Source organism: Misgurnus anguillicaudatus, chromosome 14, assembly GCF_027580225.2.
Source record: "Misgurnus anguillicaudatus chromosome 14, ASM2758022v2, whole genome shotgun sequence".
In the NCBI taxonomy this organism is placed as follows: Eukaryota; Metazoa; Chordata; class Actinopteri; order Cypriniformes; family Cobitidae; genus Misgurnus; species Misgurnus anguillicaudatus.
Genome location: NC_073350.2, coordinates 21,703,923 through 21,722,869, shown reverse-complemented (window position 1 = coordinate 21,722,869; position 18,947 = coordinate 21,703,923). Strand labels below are relative to the sequence as shown.

The 18,947-nt window shown below is 38.5% G+C and overlaps 2 protein-coding genes across 2 annotated transcripts; both read right to left on the bottom strand.

Moving 5' to 3' along the window:
* Window positions 1-408: 408 nt before the first annotated feature.
* shisa4 (shisa family member 4) lies at window positions 409-5,638 on the bottom strand. Its single transcript, XM_055184895.2, has 5 exons — window positions 5,360-5,638; window positions 4,504-4,681; window positions 3,916-4,052; window positions 2,193-2,372; window positions 409-1,711 (listed from the first exon to the last, which is right to left on the bottom strand). Exons 1-5 carry the CDS (start codon window positions 5,415-5,417, stop codon window positions 1,671-1,673), a joined length of 594 nt encoding a protein of 197 aa, XP_055040870.2. The 5' UTR covers window positions 5,418-5,638; the 3' UTR covers window positions 409-1,670.
* A 760-nt stretch (window positions 5,639-6,398) lies between these two features.
* On the bottom strand, window positions 6,399-18,730 carry ipo9 (importin 9). The gene is made up of 24 exons (XM_055184380.2): window positions 18,385-18,730; window positions 16,837-16,898; window positions 16,458-16,544; window positions 16,171-16,372; window positions 15,989-16,077; window positions 15,816-15,902; window positions 15,500-15,619; window positions 15,315-15,415; window positions 15,129-15,187; window positions 13,915-14,066; window positions 13,740-13,838; window positions 13,553-13,659; window positions 12,642-12,781; window positions 12,342-12,504; window positions 12,026-12,252; window positions 11,787-11,935; window positions 11,563-11,691; window positions 10,048-10,323; window positions 9,447-9,613; window positions 9,222-9,355; window positions 8,941-9,060; window positions 8,747-8,854; window positions 7,603-7,679; window positions 6,399-7,319 (listed from the first exon to the last, which is right to left on the bottom strand). The coding sequence occupies exons 1-24, from the start codon at window positions 18,548-18,550 to the stop codon at window positions 7,209-7,211; spliced, it is 3,132 nt and encodes a 1,043-aa protein (XP_055040355.1). The 5' UTR covers window positions 18,551-18,730; the 3' UTR covers window positions 6,399-7,208.
* Window positions 18,731-18,947: the final 217 nt, after the last annotated feature.

Genomic DNA, 18,947 nt, shown 5'->3' with positions numbered 1-18,947 from the left:
CGGTCCTGTAGTTTGAGTGAAAACTACAAAAATTGCTTTACGGCAAGTTACAATCCAATCAGAGCCAGCTTTGCTGCAGTAGGCTAAATTATTTACGACAGTGGTAATGGACAATTCCGCTTCCAACCTGTAGGGGGATCAAAGAGCAAAAACTATTTAGTGTTGCATTAAAGTATTTTTTTAAGTTGATCCAACTTTTCCCTTTTCACATTGTATGTACCTTTCAGGTACTAATATGATCTCTCGATTGGCAAAGGTGTCATTTTCGAAGGGGAACCGCCCCGGTGACAGCTTGGGACCATTTTTTCTAACAGTGAAGGGAAATTAGAAATATAAAGTATAGCTTATTAATTCTGCATAGGTCAAAGGTTGATTTCAGCCGGGTACAGCAAAAACAAAGACAATATCCAAAGTCAAGTCTTTTTTTATTGTAAAAAGGGAATTACGCAACACTTCTCATCCAGGCTTATCAATTAGACCTCTCTTATGGCAAAATTAGTGCAAACACTAGCATTGTTTACGTTTATTCCAAGTTTAAAATAATTGTTATTTTTCACCATTGTAAAAATGTATCTTTGATCTTTTTCTTATTTGCACTTCACATTCCGAACTGACAAATACATTAGCATATGCTGTACATAGCAAAAACAACTCTGTTTACTATACAATTAATTTAAATAGCGTACATGTTATTCAAACAGTAAACAAACCATCACAACTAATTTTACTGGTATGAGATGAGGAGGTAGTAGAAATAATTTCAAAATGAAAATCTGACAAATGTTTCAATATTAAAAACAATCATTCAATTCACCCTTTAAATGAGTCATAAACGTTACAAATCTGTCTCTGAGAGGCCTATAAAGAAAATTATTATAAAATAATAATAAAAAAGAAATACAATTCACAGAACAGAATGCAAACATTCCTCTGATTTCCTTCATAGCTGGCCTGGTTGGTATTATCTATAAAGACATGCTAAACAAAGTGGGGTTAACATTACATCTTACAGAATGACCTTCATTGCCACCATTCATAATGTAAATCCTAAAATGTATCATCTAAAAGCAAGATGCAAACGTAACTCCTGACTGTTCATACTGCAAATGGCGCATAAATACATAAAGTTTTGGCTGGTTTACTGTGGAAATCTTTCTTTATGTAAGTTATCTCTTATTTACATAATATTACATTTACAGTTTAATACTATCTCTCATTTGGTTCTACAGATAACAAGTCAAAATTGCCAACTTCTGGTGTCTTCTTTATATTTCAGGTCATCTTCAGATCTTCATTCTTTACTTTCCATTTCGGAGTTTGAAAAAACATAATGGCACATACAGCAAAGCGACCCGGCCTGTTTAATGTCTTTTCAGTCTGTGAGTAGCTTTAATTAAGTTGGAGATATATGAAAGCTGTACATCAAACAAGGAAACACTCCAATGTGAGGCAATCCAGGTTCAGTTCATGCTTTACTTCACAAAAAATAATTAACACAAATCAATTTAAAAGTGCTTCTCATACAAGGGATTCAGAAAAGTCGGTGGCACCCATGGAGCCACTTTATGGGTTATCCTTCACTGCTTAAAAGCTAACCAAGCCAAAGTGAGGTGAGCAGACCCGACCCAAACTAAACTAAACCGTGGGGTACTATGCAATAGAGAGCTTTCTCAGTGCCCTGGGTACTGGGGAGGGGAGTATGGTGGAGGAGCTGAAAAAAATAAAGAAACAGTTAGTTATTTCCAAAACAAATCACTAGTGTATAAGAAAAATGAACCCATACTGTTTTTTTCAAACACTTAACTAAATAAACAGCACAGTCACAAATTGATAGTTCAACTAGTGTGTTTTAACTAGTGTGAGCAACAACTAGAATGGGGTTTGTTTTGCATGACATATGTCTGCGCTTGTCCCACACTTTGGTTTTTTTTTTTTTGTGGCGTTTTGCCCTCAAAACATAATGTGACCCTTGTATGTCAAATCCAGGCTAAATTCTAAGAATAGAATTATGAGATTAGAAGCATCATCAAGCTTCATTTCAATCATTGGTTTCACTTTAATTTCAATCTTTGACATCAATATTAAATATATCAAGGTTATATTTTCACAGAATATTCTTTCCATCATATAGGATGAGTTTATATAGAAAACAATAAATCACAAAAATATGATATTTAAACCTAATTGTCTACCTGCTTGGCTGTATCCTGCATCAGGAGGATAAGGGCCCTGGGGCATCATGGGATACTGCTGAGGGACACCAGGATACTGCGGCGCCATTGGATAACCAGGGTAATCAGGATGTCCAACGGGTTTACCATAAGCATCATACATGGGCTCCACAGGATAGCTTGCCATAGGAATGTGCTGGGCTGAAATTGAGGCTCATGTTAATAGTTGATTTTTGTTTCTTTTCCGCTAAGAGATGCACATTTGTTCATGCAAGCATATCTTCAGGTGCATTTCATAGACAAAAGTTACAAAATTCAGCTTCAGGCATAAAATAGTATTCCAGTTAAAGTATACAATCACTTAAAGGATTATTAGGAACAACATACTAATACTGTGTTTGACCCCCTTTCACCTTCAGAACTGCCTTAATTCTACATGGCATTGATTCAAAAAGGTGCTGAAAGCATTCTTTAGAAATGTTGGCCCATATTGATAGGATAGCATCTTGCAGTTGATGGAGAATTGTGGGATGCACATCCAGGGCACGAAGCTCCCGTTCCACCACATCCCAAAGATGCTCTATTGGGTTAAGATCTGGTGACTGTGGGGGCCATTTTAGTACAGTGAACTCATTGTCATGTTTAAGAAACCAATTTGAAATGATTCGAGCTTTGTGACATGGTGCATTATCCTGCTGGAAGTATCCATCAGAGGATGGGTACATGGTGGTCATAAAAGGATGGACATGGTCAGAAACAATGCTCAGGTAGGCTGTGGCATTTAAACAATGCCCAATTGGCACTAAAGGGCCTAAAGTGTGCCAAGAAAACATCCCCCACACCCTTACACCACCAGCGTGCACAGTGGTAACAAGGCATGATGGATCCATGTTCTCATTCTGTTTACACCAAATTCTGACTCTACCATCTGAATGTCTCAACAGAAATCGAGACTCATCAGACCAGGCAACATTTTTCCAGTTTTCAACTGTCCAATTTTGGTGAGTTCGTGCAAATTGTAGCCTATTTTCCTATTTGTAGTGGAGATGAGTGGTACTCGGTGGGGTCTTCTGCTGTTGTAGTCCATCCGCCTCAAGGTTGTGCGTGTTGTGGCTTCACAAATGCTTTGCTGCATACCTCGGTTGTAACGAGTGGTTATTTCAGTCAAAGTTGCTCTTCTATCAGCTTGAATCAGTCGGCCCATTCTCCTCTGACCTCTAGCATCAACAAGGCATTTTCGCCCACAGGACTGCCGCATACTGGATATTTTTCCCTTTTCACACCATTCTTTATAAACTCTAGACACGGTTGTGCGTGAAAATCCCAGTAACTGAGCAGATTGTGAAATACTCAGACCGGCCCGTCTGGCCCCCAACAACCACGCCTTTCTTTCCCATTCTAACATTCAGTTTGCAGTTCAGGAGATTGTCTTGACCAGGACCACACCCTTAAATGCATTTAAGCAACTGCCATGTGATTGGTTGATTAGAAAAATGCATTAATGACAAATTGAACAGGTGTTCCTAATAAGCCTTTAGGTGAGTGTATAAGTATGTTAACAAACAGTGCAACATAATAGCTAATACAAGAACAGAAAAAAACCATCAGATTTATGTTACACATCTTTATGTGTAATTATATAATTTATTTGTAAGTATTTTTAAATAAATTATAAAAAATAGTACTTTTTATAACAATATTATTTAGATAGATGGGGACTCGAAAAAGTGTGTGTTGTGTTTACCTTCATAAGGTGTTCGACCAAGTTGCTGTCGACGCTGGTACAGATAACAGCAAGAACACATGAAGCAACAGACCATGGTTGCTATGGCAGCCACAAAAAGCAGGATGGATGAAGCAATGCCAGCTATAGTGGAGGGGCTGAGAGAGAGAGAGAGAGAGAGAGCCAGAGAGAGAGACAGAGCGAGAGAGAGCGACATAAATGTTTAAATGTTGACCAGCAGTTAAGTTTGGGATAAAAATTCCATTAAAAGTCCATTAAGGAAAGCAATCAGCAATAAGGCCTAAAACCCGACGACTCTGGGCCAGAACCGCGCAGAAGTCAGCAGCTCCGGTGCGGATCAGGCCCGGAGTCTTCTGGTGTCTGGGAAATAAATATATATAATATAATATAATATAAAAAATGAATAAATAAAATAAATCATAAAAATGTCTTAATGAATATAAACTATTATGCACACACTTAGCTACACATTAGAACCTGCATAATGATCTCAAGCCTTCTGCATAAGCCTCCATATTGTTAATGGTTTTATTTATTTGGGTAAACTAACCTGGCTCATGTCATTAGTATGCACTCATATGCATGTACCTGAGATGGAACAACATGCAGCGTTTCTGTCCTGCCTCTGTGATCATTTTGAAGCCATCCAGGCAGCAGTAGCGGTGATGACAGTTCCCACAGCAAAACGTTATGAGTGGGCAGTCAAAACCATTGTGCCAGGTACCATTTTTGTCCACATACCACAAACAGTCCTCATCTGCGCCCACTGCAAACACACAGTCAAATAAACAATAGTGGCAAACCAGAACACATTGCTCAATATAAAAGTTGGAAAAACTAATAATGCTCTATTAACTGAATAGGTTAAAGGACAAATAATGTGTCATAAAATATAATAGAAATTGTAAAATATTAAAACTTGGGTAAAACATTTTATAATATGAAAAAGATTGTACAAGTACACTCATGATTTATTAAAATACTACAGCATACAACCTGAACATAACTAAAAATAGTCACAATACAGTTCTGAATAAATATATATATATATTTTGTTTTTATCTACATTAACTAAAATGTGGGTCAGAAAGCACCTGCATAAGGTCTCAACTTGTATTAGGATTAACATACTGGTTCTGCAGTGAGTGACCCACCTACACTTACAGAATGCACGAGAAAACAAATGCAGTCTTATGTGAACTTACATCTAAAAGGTTTGATACAAATTGCTATACAATAAATATACAGAAACCAAATTAGTATGCATATAGACGCTACACTATAAAAAGGCTACAGATGTCTTAATGACGACAAACAATACGAACAGTGAAATGTTTAAAAGGATACATGTTTACCATTATGTAACAATAATAGCAAATCCCTTTCACTGTATGATTTCTCTAACAAGGCCTATCCTGAAACTATAGCTGTTATATGAGCTTACCCAGCCAAGCTGAGAACATAATACAGAGGACCGGTGGAATAACGGCGTACAAGGACATACTTCTTCCAGAACACTATCCGTTAAATCTGACGAAATATGCTTACAGTTGCATTGTTAAAAAATAAAACTTTAAACGATGCGTAATCGTAGTAGCTTCGTGATCAACATGCGATCTGTGTCGAATGACACATCGTCCGTGACGCGACGCGCCAGGAGGTCGGTAAACCCAAATCTTCAGCACCAGCCTCTTCGCCTTCATGCGGCGTTGTGCAGATCAAACATGAAGGTAACGCGAGAGCATTTCGAAAGCGCAGCATTCGATTGGCTCTCGCGGTACTGTGATGTCATGCGTTGTTCGGTTTGCGCACTGTGCGCAGCGACGCATAAACTCGAAAATGCTAAATTAATACAGAAAGCAATACTGTGTCAGATTAAAGCAGACACCCGCGACGCTCAGCCTCTTCGCAGTTTATATTTATAGTTTATATTTATAGTTTATATATATTAATAAATTAATTATGTACGGAAATAGTATACAATATAAAAAATAACATTTAAATCATTAGTTTCTGATTATCACGTTTTACTCCTATTACTGAATACTTACTCAGTGCACTGATAACTTTGACTTTAATGAAATAAAAATACAGTATAAATTAGTATTACATCAAACTGTACTGTAGTACTTTATAGTAATTACGTATAATTAATATAGTGTTAATATTAACTAAAGTACATTCATAATAAACTGTGGTAAATACTGTAGTATTAATATTTACTATTAATTATAGCCAAGTTTAAAAATAAGATTTTAACTAGTTTACACAGTAAATACAAAAGTAAACTACAACATTTTGAGGGAAATCACACTATCATAAAGCTAAAATTATCCATTTAAAATACAGAGGAATCAGTTTATAACAAAACTATTATAAATTCTGGCATATTGAAAAACCATACATATGCTTAAACAGTAACAGTAAAATGTATATAGTTTGCTAATATTTTTTATATTAATATAAATATAAAACCATTCAGCTAATGCATAGGATTTATTTATAGATTGTGTTCACTGTAAAATAATAAAGGATTCAAGTTACACAGATGTATAAGCAAAATAACAAATGTGGAAACCAGAAAAGCTGAATTTTTAAAAATTAGACCCTAATTTTTGGCCTTTTATTATGAATTTTATTCTCATACTCTGATGTAGACAGTGTTACTTATAAACTGTATGATCACCATGGTAACACTGAATTATTCATGCTCACCCAGAACAGTGTAGACATAGAGACCATGCTTATAAGACCACGTAATGACAAACAACATAGATATTTTTAATAAGGCCGCCAACAGTTCCAACTTTTTTTAAAGTTTAAATTCATCTGTCAGAAGTCTATTTCCTTCCTCTACAGGAAGATTTTGTAACCCACATGATTTAGTAAAGTGAAAAGGAACAAACAGCTGATACGTTTAAACCATTCCTATACGGTTATTAGTCCCTTTCCAAAAATGTCTCAACTCCATCACACCAGACAAATCTACTAAAGCACAGTAGTGTTTTTGACAACTGTGACATCAATTTCAAACCGAACATAGTCCCATTTTCTGTGCCAACAATCTGGCCCTCATCCCTGTATTTCTTTCAGAAAATTAATGTCCATTTCATCCCTAAATAAAACAGGGAGAGGCATGTAAACTCATCAGACTAGTCCTTTTTTGGGTTGTGGAACAAGAGCGCCGTCCAAGAAGCTTTCCAAGGCCACTCAAATGTTCAAGTTCGAAAAAGATGAGCGAGTGGTAAAGACTGAAACGAGGACAAGGAGCTGATGTCAGGTAGAGGTACAGTTCATATACCGATGGACTGCAAGGCGCTTCGCTCTACTTCATTCAAGTGGCTTGAAAACATACTATAGCATGGTTGTTGGGCAAACTGGGTGAGGAAATCTGTCAGATAAGCCTGCAGAGAAAAGCAGGGAGACAAATAATATTAGCGTACAGTAGTAGAATAAAAAAACTGAGTTATATTTTTATTTATATTAAAGTACAAATGTATTAATTTTATCTTGTCTTTTCTTTATCACTCCATGCATTTTGCTTCATATTGTATACATGTTGTGTATTCATGCTGTAAGCACTAAATATACTTAAAACAGTAGTAAAATTCAACTTTACAATTCAAACCAACTTTACTGCTACAAGGAAAAGTAACACAGCAATAAAATAGAGGTTAACTAGCTTACCTGGAGGTCAATTTGATATATAGGATCTTTTAGAGCATCTGGATCTTCATCATCATCATCCTCATAATAATCATCATCTGGGGGAAAAATTCAGTAATTGTTATGGACTGTAGCAAAAGCTTTTAACGGTACACCCCAGTTACCTCATCAAGGTCTCTTAAAGGGATGGTTCACCCAAAAATGTAAATAATGTCATTAATGACGTAAGACCTCCGTTCATCTTTGGAACACAGTTTAAGATGTTTTAGATTTGGTCCGAGAGCTTGTTGGCCCTTCATTGAAAATCTATGTACAGTATAATGTCCATGTCCAGAAAGGTAATAAAAACATCATCAAAGTAATCCATGTGACATCAGTGGGTCAGTTAGAATGTGTTGAAGCATCCAAAATACATTTTGGCCTAAAAATAACAGAAAATACGACTTTATTCAGCACTGTCTTCTCTTCTGGTTCTGTTGTGAAGCGCATGCGCGAAACTAAAGGCACGTGAATGCAGTGACGCGGATGACGTATGATGCGGCTGACGTGTTATCTGGTGCACCCCAGCTTTTTTTTGTGCTCCTAAGCTTCATTTACAGTCTGAGGGAGACGCACGCTGTAAGTTCGAAAAAAAACTTTGCAAACGTTTCTGAGGATAACACGTCATCTGCGTCACTGCAGTCACGTGAGTTTAGTCTCGCGCATGCGCTTCACAACAGACGCAGAATAGAAGACAATGCTGAATAAAGTTGTAATTTTTGTTATTTTAAATGTATTTTTGATGCTTCAACACATTCTAACTGACCCACTGATGTCACATGGACTACTTTGATGATGTTTTTATTACCTTTCTGGACATGGACAGTATACCGTACATAGATTTTCAATGAAGCGTCAACAAGCTCTCGGACTAAATCTAAAACATTTTAAACTGTGTTCTGAAGATGACCAGAGGTCTTACGAGTTTGGAACGACATGAGGGTGAGTCATGATGACATTATTTAAATTTTTGGGTGAACTATCCCTTTAAATAATTTATAATCAGCGAAACTAGTGACATTTATTAAATAATAGAACTTGCAGCTGTTTTTACTCTGGAAAAAAACAACAACTTCCCTGCCAGGAAAAACTCTGTTTTATCTGTATTAGTTATATGAAAACATACCATATTTATTAGAGGCAATGAGATCAGAGAGAAGCTGTCCTGCTAGCCCTTCGTCTTCATCATCATCGTCATCCTCCTCCGCCACATCATCCCACATTCCTCCAGAGTCTGCAAAGCAACCAAACATTTAGAAATTGTCCAGCACTGTCGAACATTTCACTATTAATAAAAGGACCAGTCACATAACCCCATACCTTGGCTCCAGTCAGCTGGATTTGCTCTGTTTGCGTTAGCCTCCACGACAGAAGATAGCTCATTCACAATGAGTTTAAAGATCTTTACCAGCAAAGGAATGTTGGTCCACCGCTGTGGGTCTGAGGTAAGAGGAACACAACCATTATGATTTGATAAAGTGATTTAAAAATAAATTCACCCTACATAATGTAAAGAACATTCTGTAAAAATATAACCTTGATATCTTTAATATCGATTAAGTAAGCTCAAAAATGAAACAAAAAATATGTGAAAGGCTCACTCTTAGCCGATTTGGAACGTGTACAAATGCCCTCATCTGGATTAAAAATTTCATCTCCTTTGACAACAATATCTTGGAGGCGCTTGTCATTTGTGTTGAGGCCGTGCTGAAGCAGTTTACACAAAGCAACAGTGCTGCGGACAGAACAACCAAATCCAGTGTTATTTCAATGGAAGATCTAACAGCTCTTTTTAACAAGCTGCTGGTAACATTGGAAAGCCTCACCTGACTTTGCCTTCATACTGGCCATAAAACAGATGCTGGCGACTCATCCACTCAGCCATGACAAACTCTAGGGCAGGTTTCCCTGTGGGACCCGGAAGACTACATAGGAATTCCAGCAGTGGCTCCAATTGCGAATGAACCAGGTGGGCGAAAACCATGATCAGGGACTAAAATAAAGAGCGTGAACATGTTTCACACTTCCCGCCATTATAAGAATTCAGATGCCCAAGTAAAAAAATTATATTTGAAATGAAAGCAAACACATCCTTAACATGCTTCACCCACCATAATGTAATTCCTAACCTGTATGCATTTTTCATTAAACATAAATGCAAGTGATATAGTGACCACATTTTTGATGTTATTGAGATCCAAACTGCTCTAAAGGTGTATTTGTGAAGACTGTCCTTGAATAATAACTTTCAATTTCAGGCCATTTCTCATGCATAGCTCTCTTATATCTTCAGAATGCCAATAGTACATTAGTAATAAGGCCTATGGTTATATTTTTTTGCCATTTAAATTGACATCTTTAATAAACAACAGCATAAGGATGAGTATATACAGCTTCATTTCTAGGTGACATGTGCCACTCACACACCTGCATCACACTGAGGGTCTCTGCTTGTTGCATTTTGCTGAGGATAGCACGCAGTATTTGGTCCAGCTGATCAGCCAACTGAGTGCCGGCCCGAGCGATAAGAGTGGACACCAGGCGACCCACGAAAGCAGCAGTGAATTCGGATGTGCGGGGGTCCAGGAGCTGACTGACCACTTGCATGACGTACCAAACCCCACTGTGGCCTTGATCGTCTTGCCATTGGGCGATTTGTTCCAGTCCCACAGAGACATATGCTCTCAAGCATTCGCCACCATTCTGGGAAAACCAACAATACCAGTAAGACAATACAGACATTCACCCTCCTTAATGCTTTATCAATTACCTTCTTAAAGGTGCAGTGCGTACATTTTGGAAGGGGATATTGGCAGAAATTATATATAATATACATAACTACATTGTTGTCAGTGGTGTATAAATCCCTTACATAATGAAATTGTATGTTTTTTCTTAGAATGAGCAATTTCTATGTACATACACCGTGGGTTCCTTTACATGGAAGTCGCCATTTTGAGCCGTCATGTGTCTATAGTAGCCCTAAACTGACAAACTGCTCTACAGAGCGCATTTCGTCAGTATATTGTATCCGACAATAACATATTCAGGGTTCCCACACCTTAATTAACTTCAAATTCAAGGACCTTTCAAGGACTTTCCAGGTCTAATACCCTCATATTCAAGGACTAAATGTGGGGACGCATTTCAAGTGAGAACAAGGTTGCATCGAGTTACCTTTTAAGATACGTTGTTACAGTTCCCTTTCGAGGGAACTCGCGCTGCGTCACTGTAATGACACTTTGGGGATGCTTCCAGGTGTAAGTGCGTCTGAATGTGAATATCAAATTCAACCAAGGGTGAGGCTTAACGACAAAGATAGGGTGATGCGGGAGCCAGAAAGTATATCGCTATCTAAAATATTGGCAAACACAGCGTTACAGAGACGCAGGAAGTATGGCAAGGGAGATACAGTGTCTCGTTCCCTTCTCAGGGGAACAACAGTTACATACGTAACCCGGGACGTTTTCATGTGTCAAACACAACTATGCAAAAAAGCATTTTGGTATGAATCAACATTCGCATACAGAAGATATAAGCATTTAAAGTGAACAGTTTAGCATGTGTGCTTTAAAGGCTAGAAATTGTATGATATTATCGTACACTACACAGGGAATAATATGGATTTTTTTCCAGAAAACTGCTTGCATAAAATAGATTTAAGCACTTTCAATGACTTGTATCTATGTATGGATATTTTCAAAAACTTCTCAGGGCCTTGAATTATTTCCCCCAAATTCACAAACTGTCAAGGATTTCAAGGACCCGTGGGAACCCTGCATATTTGTCCTGTGGTGGCTACCGTAGCTTCTCTACGTTTTGAAAGGAAGTGTTGAGCGGTGAATTGAGCCATTTGTTGCAATTCACAATCTTAAGCTAAATGTTGCCAAAATCCACACATAGCAGCTCCTTTAAAATGTAAATTTAGGGGATCAAAGTTACCTGCATTGTGGTGTTATCATCTGTGCGTAGTGTGCACTGGGCCACGGCAGGAAAACCTTGGCACACAAGCAAGTCGGACAATGGGGGCTTGGTGTTGCGAACAACTGTAGTCAAGATGTCTATTGATGTCTGTTACAACAAATTATTACAACCACAATTACAAAAGAAAAACAACACTGCAGAATTAAAGAGAAAGAGACAACAGACAGAGCAGTTTAACCTACAGCACAAAGGCCAGATGGGATTTTATCAGGTGGTGCATGCATGATGCTAACAAGAGTAGGAATGAGGCGCATTTGCATTGGTCCTTGGCAGGCTTCGATTTGAGCAAGCTCCTTAAAGATGTCCTGCGCTAAAGATGCGACAACAGGATCTAACAGAAAAGGAGAGATAAATGATAAACCCTATGTAAGCTCCAAATGCAAAGTAAAATGGCCACAAAATAAAATAAAACATACTGTACCGTTGCTGTATTTAAGGAAGATGGCGATGGTGAGAGGGCAAATCTTATTCTCAGCACTCGTGGTAAAAGCAGGATCCACTGTACAAACAATACAAAGGGTCTCCATTACTAGAGTCAGGACTTCAGAGCTGAACTGAGCCGCAAGCTGCACCAGACCTTCCAAGATGCTGGGCAAGAACGGCTGCAGGACGTGGGTACTGTCAGACAGCTTCAGCTGATCACAGTACCTAAAAAACAGGTAAAAGACTGATGTCACTGGAAGCTAAATGAAATGGAAGTACATCATGGCAGTTTTAAATAAAATGGAGAAAATTACCCCCAGATAGCCCTCACAGCAGAGATACGAACAGATGGCGGCTGACTCTCATGCAAGCCGCTGACAGTGGCTTGAAGAAATTGCTGGATGAGTTCTGGGGACATCGCCGCTGTGAAACGACTGGCTGCCCACAAGGCCCGACCCAACAGGAATGGAGAAGCCGCTGAGAGGTAAAAATATTCTAAATTACTCTCAATTGTATAAAAAAATCTATAAAATGAGACCTCTCTAAAGACCAGATTTCAGGTTCAAGACCAAATGTTTTGAAAGACTAATTATGAAAGTGTAGAAGAGGCTCACCTGGTAAGTTGAGGTCAGCAAGGATGACACTTGCAAGGAACCCGTGCATATCAAACTGAATACGGCCGTTCTTTACATTTTCCGTGATGATGGTTTTGACCGAGCCCAATGCTAGCATGCAAGCTTCATGCACCTTCCACCTGCAACGGAAGAGAGATATCAATGCAAACTACACCCTGAGAAGACACCATAAACAGGGTTCCCACACCTTAGTTAACTTCAAATTCAAGGACCTTTCAAGGACTTTCCAGGTCCAACACCCTCAAATTCAAGGACTACAGGTGGGGACACATTTCAAGTGAGAGCAAGGTTACACCGTGTTACCTTTTAAGATACATTGTTACAGTTCACTTTTGAGGGAACTCGCGCTGTGTCACTGTGGTGACACTTTGGGGACACCTCCAGGGGTAAGTGCGTCTGAATGTGTATATCAAATTCAACCAATGGTGAGGCTTTACAACAAAGATAGAGTGACGCAGGAGCCAGGAAGTATATCACTATCTGAAATATTGCCAAAGACGGCGTTACAGGGACGCAGGAAGTATGGCAAGAGAGACACAGAGTCTCGTTCCCTTTCAGGGAACAACAGTTACGAACATAACCTGATACATTTTCATTTGTCAATCACAAAAGCATTTAAAGCAAACTGTTTAGCACGTGTGCTTAAAAAGTCTAGAATTTTTATGATATTATCCTACACTGCACAGTGCACAGGGAATAATATGGATTTTTTCCCCAGAAAAGGTCTTGCATAAAATAGATTCAAGCACTTTCAGTGACCTGTATCCATGTATGTATATTTTAAAAAATTTCCCAAGGCCTTGATTTTTTTCCCGCAGATTCACAAACTTTAAAGAATTTCAAGGACCCGTGGGATCTCTGTATAAAGACATAGTCATCTAATGTTTTACCAGTGTTCACTGCCGGTGTTCTTGGCCTGTTCTGCCTCCTGAAGGTGCCGAGTTGCAGCCGCGGCTAAAGCAGCAGCGCTCTCGTTCTGAAACTCTGCAGCCACAGCCTGATAGATGAGAAAGTTAAATAGTTTAGTCAAGTATTCTAGACATTAACCTGCAAATATCAAGTGCTCTGAGTTCTTACCAGCAACAGATCCTGTGCTGATATCCGAACAGAGTAAGAGAAAGTATCATCATCTTCATCCTCAACAAACTGCTGTGGATTGGCTGTCCACACCTTGATCTATAAGATGGAGAACATGAAGAAAACTGCAGAAAAACCACAAGATGCGAAACGAGCGCTTACACAGCACACTAACCTGGTCTTCAGTGATCTGCATGTAGAGGATGATGTAATAAATTAGCTCTGGTAGAGCTTTCTTCACTGTGCTCTTGAACTTCTTGTTCTCCAGCAGTGTGTGGACAAACTCAAATATGCTGAACACCAAGTTTTCAAAACCTAGGACCTCACCTGTATATAAAAAATTGTTAATAAAGCTCTGTGCTCCATAGTGTATGTGCTTGTTAAAGGGAATGTTTTAAAATACTTTTTTAAGATGTCAAATAAGTTCTTGGTGTCCCCACAGTAAATATGTGAATTTTTAATCTTAAAATATCATATAGATCATTTATTATAGTATGTTAAAATTGCCACTTTTTAGGTGTGAGCAAAAATGTGCAGGTTTTGGGTGTGTCCTTTAAAATGCAAATGAGCTGATCTCTGCACTATATAGCAGTCCCGTGGTTGGGTAGTGCCGATTAAGAAATGGTATTATCCCCTTCTGACATCACAAGGGGAGCCAAATTTCAATGACCTAATTTTTCACATGCTTACAGAGAATGTTTTACCAAAACTAAGTTACTGGGTTAATCTTTTTCCCATTTTCTAGGTTGATAGAAGCACTGGGGACCCAATTAAAGCACTTAAACATGGAAAAAGTCCGATTTTCATGATATGTCCCCTTTAAAGTCGCCATGAAAATAAAATGAAAAACTGTCATTTGTTTTGGAATTTTTTTTTTTTACAAATGTCTTCATTATTGAGTTTCATTATTTTTTTTAATATTCATGTGTTCTCATAATATTTAATCAAAAACGCAAATTTCCTCCCCTGATCCTCAAAACGATCTCTCTCTACTTCTAGTCATATGGTATGGCAGGTGGGCGGGGTCCGGGAGAAGATTGCAGCGATTAGCAACATGACCCAACTTCAAAGAATCCAATCAGATCTCAATGGACAAATTTAAATCCAGCCAGGCCTTATTTAATTTGAGAAGTTGTTTCATTTGGATATAAGTCATCATGAGGAAAATAAGGCAATCGCTACTTCCGTTTCATGGTGACTTTAAGTATGATGTAATGGGCCACCCCTTTCAGGGGTTTTTCATGGGGTGCGAGATGGTGCCAGGGGACCCCAGTTTTTTACATTTTATAAAATACATTAATTTATCATACATTTGTGTAATAGAACCTTATAAAAATAAGGCTACTAACCAACAGCACTACATTGTATAATTTAAAAAGGACTACATACCATCTGAGTCAACCGGATCATCTACTTCTTCTGTGTAGTTAACCTCAGTTCTAACATAAGTACATGTTTCATTAAGGAAAATACTGTTTCCAATGTGACTTCAAACTTATAAGAAATGTCAATAACAGGTTAGATTTATCTGACAATAGTACTCATGCATTATATATGTTCTTCATAAATGGATAAAAAGAGGCGCTCTCTGTCAAGGTATTCCACACAATGGGAAGTATCTGCTGCATGGAGGACACCATCGGTTTGGGAAAGTTTTTTACCAGAGCTGTTACTGCCTATAAAGAAATACAAAATAGCATCTGATTTTGCTTTTTAAGAAATAATTGAGTAATGTTCTGCTACAAGGAACAGTCTCTCACCTTCAGCACTTCCATTTTTAATCCACTGTCTGAAGTGGGTCCATCGGGTATTTGCAAGGCCTGTATAAAGGCTTCAGTGAACTGCTGCACCACTGGGAAAATCAGAGTATTGGCAGCACCCTGGAATTAAATATGACAAGTTTAAAGTCCCTGTAAAGGCAGAAAGTAAATAAAATAAGTTATTAAAATCTTGTAGAATTAGGCAGCATTCTTTGCTCAACTATAACATGAATGGATGCATGTGAATGTGTTAGGGGCGGGGCGTCATTGAGCCACCGTTTTAACCCTGCCCAAATAGTATTTCACAAAAAATTACCTTTGCTACTTCATCAATAGCACAGATAAGATTGGCACAGGTGGTAAAGATCTCAACTGCCCTGGATCGGGTACGAATACTGTAAACCTGCGAAATGACAAATAATAAAAACGCAACAGTGCTTTAACATGCAGTAACATACATAATACATTTCAAGCAACTGAATAAAATACCTCTGCCATGGTAAAAATCTTGTACATCTGAGGCAAAATGACTGGTGCAACGTCTGGCATCTGTACATCGGTCACCTCTCGGGTAAATTCTGTAATACGCAACATCACGTATCATTTCACAGCAGCACAGTAATGTTGTGCCATCATCATCCTCATTTGGTGTAGATGCTCAGACATATTACCTGTGAGGACCCTCATGGCACCATGCACAGCATTAACATCTCCACTGGCCAGCATGTCCATGAGGAGCTTAAAAAGCCCAGGCCAAGCCTCAGGCCAATCCCAGTGTGCTATAGCTGACACGGCATAGGCTACACTAGACCGAACCTTACTGATGGCCTCTCGTAATCCACTCGGCAACAGTTCACGAATTGCTGCTTTGGCCTGAGATACAAAGGAAACACATAGCGTTACAATATTGAACGGTGTCAATGCAAATTAAGCTACATCATTTCATACACATTTTTACCCATTCTGTAGTCTCTGGTGGCCTGTATTTCTCTGACTGGGCGCACCAATGGGTCTCAACATACTGTTTAAGAATGACAGAGGCCAGCTGCAAGAGACACATAGCGAGAGAGTTAACGGTCTCCATCAACAAACATCTGATAATCAAATAATAGTTTTAATGCTTTTAACATGTGACCCTGTCTTTGAAATCCATCACATTTTTATATAAAAAAAACATTCTGTGATAATATAACCTTGACATCTTTAATATTGACTAAGTAAGGTCATGTCAAAGATCGAACACTTTGATGACCTAATCTCATAATTAGATTATAAGACTTTAGCCTGGATTTCACAGACAGGTACACATATTTAAATAAAATCAGATCCACTCTTACTTGTCGAATAGCAAGGGCTCCATGTGGATCAACAGTAAGTTCTGCCAGATGAACTCCAAACTCTATGAAACAGATGTGTAGTTAAAAAAATGATCTTAAATACATACATTAAGTACATTACATGTGTATACACAAGTTTAACAAAAAATTCAAAGTTATCAAACGGTATGTGCATTTACATTGAAGTCAAAAGGGTACAGACAAAAAGTTAAGAAAAATGTATAACGTATGCAAATCAAGCAGAATAACACAGCAGTGCTGTGTCTCATCATTCATGGATTTAACTCAAAGAGAAATCGGTGGACCAAAGACAATGTTACTGCTGACACCTAGTAGCGCACACACATCAAAGCCCATCCTGGTGTGTTAAAAAGTACATTCAACATGAAGAAGAATGGGTTCATAGCTTTTGACTGCCATCATCACATCACAAAGCTACATTAAAGGGACAGTTCACCCAAAAATCTAAATTCTGCGATCGTCCACTCACCTTCATATCGTCACAAACCCACATACATTTCCCCGTTCCGATGAGATACCTTGAGAAATGTCTGCAACCAAACTGTTCATGGACCCCATTAACTTCCACAGTAGAAAAAAGTATACTATGGAAGTAAATGGGGTCCACAAAAGGTTTGGTTAAAAACATTCTCAAAATATCTTCCTTTGTGTTCATCAGAACAAAGAAATGTATGCGGGTTTGTAACAACATGAAAGTGAGTAAATGATTACAAAATTGTTATTTTTGGGTGAACTATCCCTTTAAAATTATGTTATTAGTATTTATACAAAATACAACAGGTTCCCTAGCATTTATTTAGGTTTAACCAAACTGGGTGGAGAAACAGTGTGACAAAACATTTCTTAACCATACTTTACTGACTGATAAAATCAAAAAGCTGATGTTTTCCTAAAGTTGGGCTTGCATTTATCCCATATATCCCTAGATTTATGCACCTGTGTACATTGTGGAAAAATCCCCCTCACCCGTGCTAGAAAGGATGCCGCTCATTCATTATATTGACATGCTTGGAAAAGTTCAGATAGGGTGGAAGTTTCGTAATGTCTTGTAATTCACATAAAAGACACACTAATAAAATTTTATTTAATCTTGTGTCTGGTTTTTAATATTTAATTTGAACGACACATAAATTGTTTTCAGATAATATTATTTCACTAGAGAAAGTATAACTTATTCATCAACATTAGATTACTGTCATCATGCGAGGGAGAAGTGAAACCGAAAAACAAAAACGATCAATGCATCGCAGTGAATTTTAATAACACAAGGCTTTTCTCTTTTGTTAAAACTCTTACAAGTGTGGAAACATGCTGGATGTATTGCACATGTTTTGGGCTCCTCGATTCAATCCAACATGTTAGAGGCGCTTCGACTGCTTCTGGTCAATCTAATCGCACTATAAACTCCCCAAATGTGCATTTTAAATGATTAAAAGCACTTGCCCTGGAAGAACCATGTCTAAAATGTGTAGTTCACATGGTGCCATACATGTTGTGTGCACTAAAGCAGCTAATGTCGGTTCTTACCCTCCGTCACTTCCAGCACTTTAATACGCTCCTCCGCCGCAGCGCGCACTTCTTGCACCGGGGACAGGATGGCGTTCAGTGCGTCTATCAGAGTCTCCTTCAGTCCTTTATCCACCTGGTCGAGAGTCGAAACCGGGCCGGGACCCGAGGAGTTCATACCCGCCATATTTTCGCCAGTCTTGCGAAGGCTAACGGAGAGATGACCGGGTACCCGACGGAAGGATGCACTGCGCGCCAATGCACGTTTTGGGAGGGACTATGAAAGCATGAAATGTTGTCATTCGTCTATCTTTGACGCTTGATGGCTCCATCCACAGGAACGGAGGGTGAATAGCGACATTGAACTTCTAGGGGTGTGTTGGACTTTTTGAGGCGGTTCGTAGAGCGTATGACATCGATGTATCGCGAGAGCTGTGCTTTTGAATAGCTCTCGCGGTACTTTGACGTCAAACGCCAATATAGGTCTGCGCAGCGCCGCAGAAGGTCGAACGAAGCTTTTATCTTTACTGAAATATATTTTGATTTACTTTATTAAGCATAATTTTGGTATTTCCCATATTTAA

What these genes read in the sequence shown, in the direction of transcription:
- shisa4 (XM_055184895.2), bottom strand. Translation starts at nt 5,417, where the DNA reads ATGTCCTTGTACGCCGTTATTCCACCGGTCCTCTGTATTATGTTCTCA. An exon ending in TATGTTCTCAGCTTGGCTGG is followed by an intron (nt 4,682 to 5,359) that starts GTAAGCTCATAT and finishes GTGTGTTTGCAG; the next exon opens with TGGGCGCAGATGAGGACTGT. An exon ending in TGGTCGAACACCTTATGAAG is followed by an intron (nt 2,373 to 3,915) that starts GTAAACACAACA and finishes CCTCAATTTCAG; the next exon opens with CCCAGCACATTCCTATGGCA.
- ipo9 (XM_055184380.2), bottom strand. Translation starts at nt 18,550, where the DNA reads ATGGCGGGTATGAACTCCTCGGGTCCCGGCCCGGTTTCGACTCTCGAC. An exon ending in TAAAAATGGAAGTGCTGAAG is followed by an intron (nt 15,416 to 15,499) that starts GTGAGAGACTGT and finishes ATTTCTTTATAG; the next exon opens with GCAGTAACAGCTCTGGTAAA. An exon ending in AACACCGGCAGTGAACACTG is followed by an intron (nt 12,782 to 13,552) that starts GTAAAACATTAG and finishes CTTCCGTTGCAG; the next exon opens with GTGGAAGGTGCATGAAGCTT.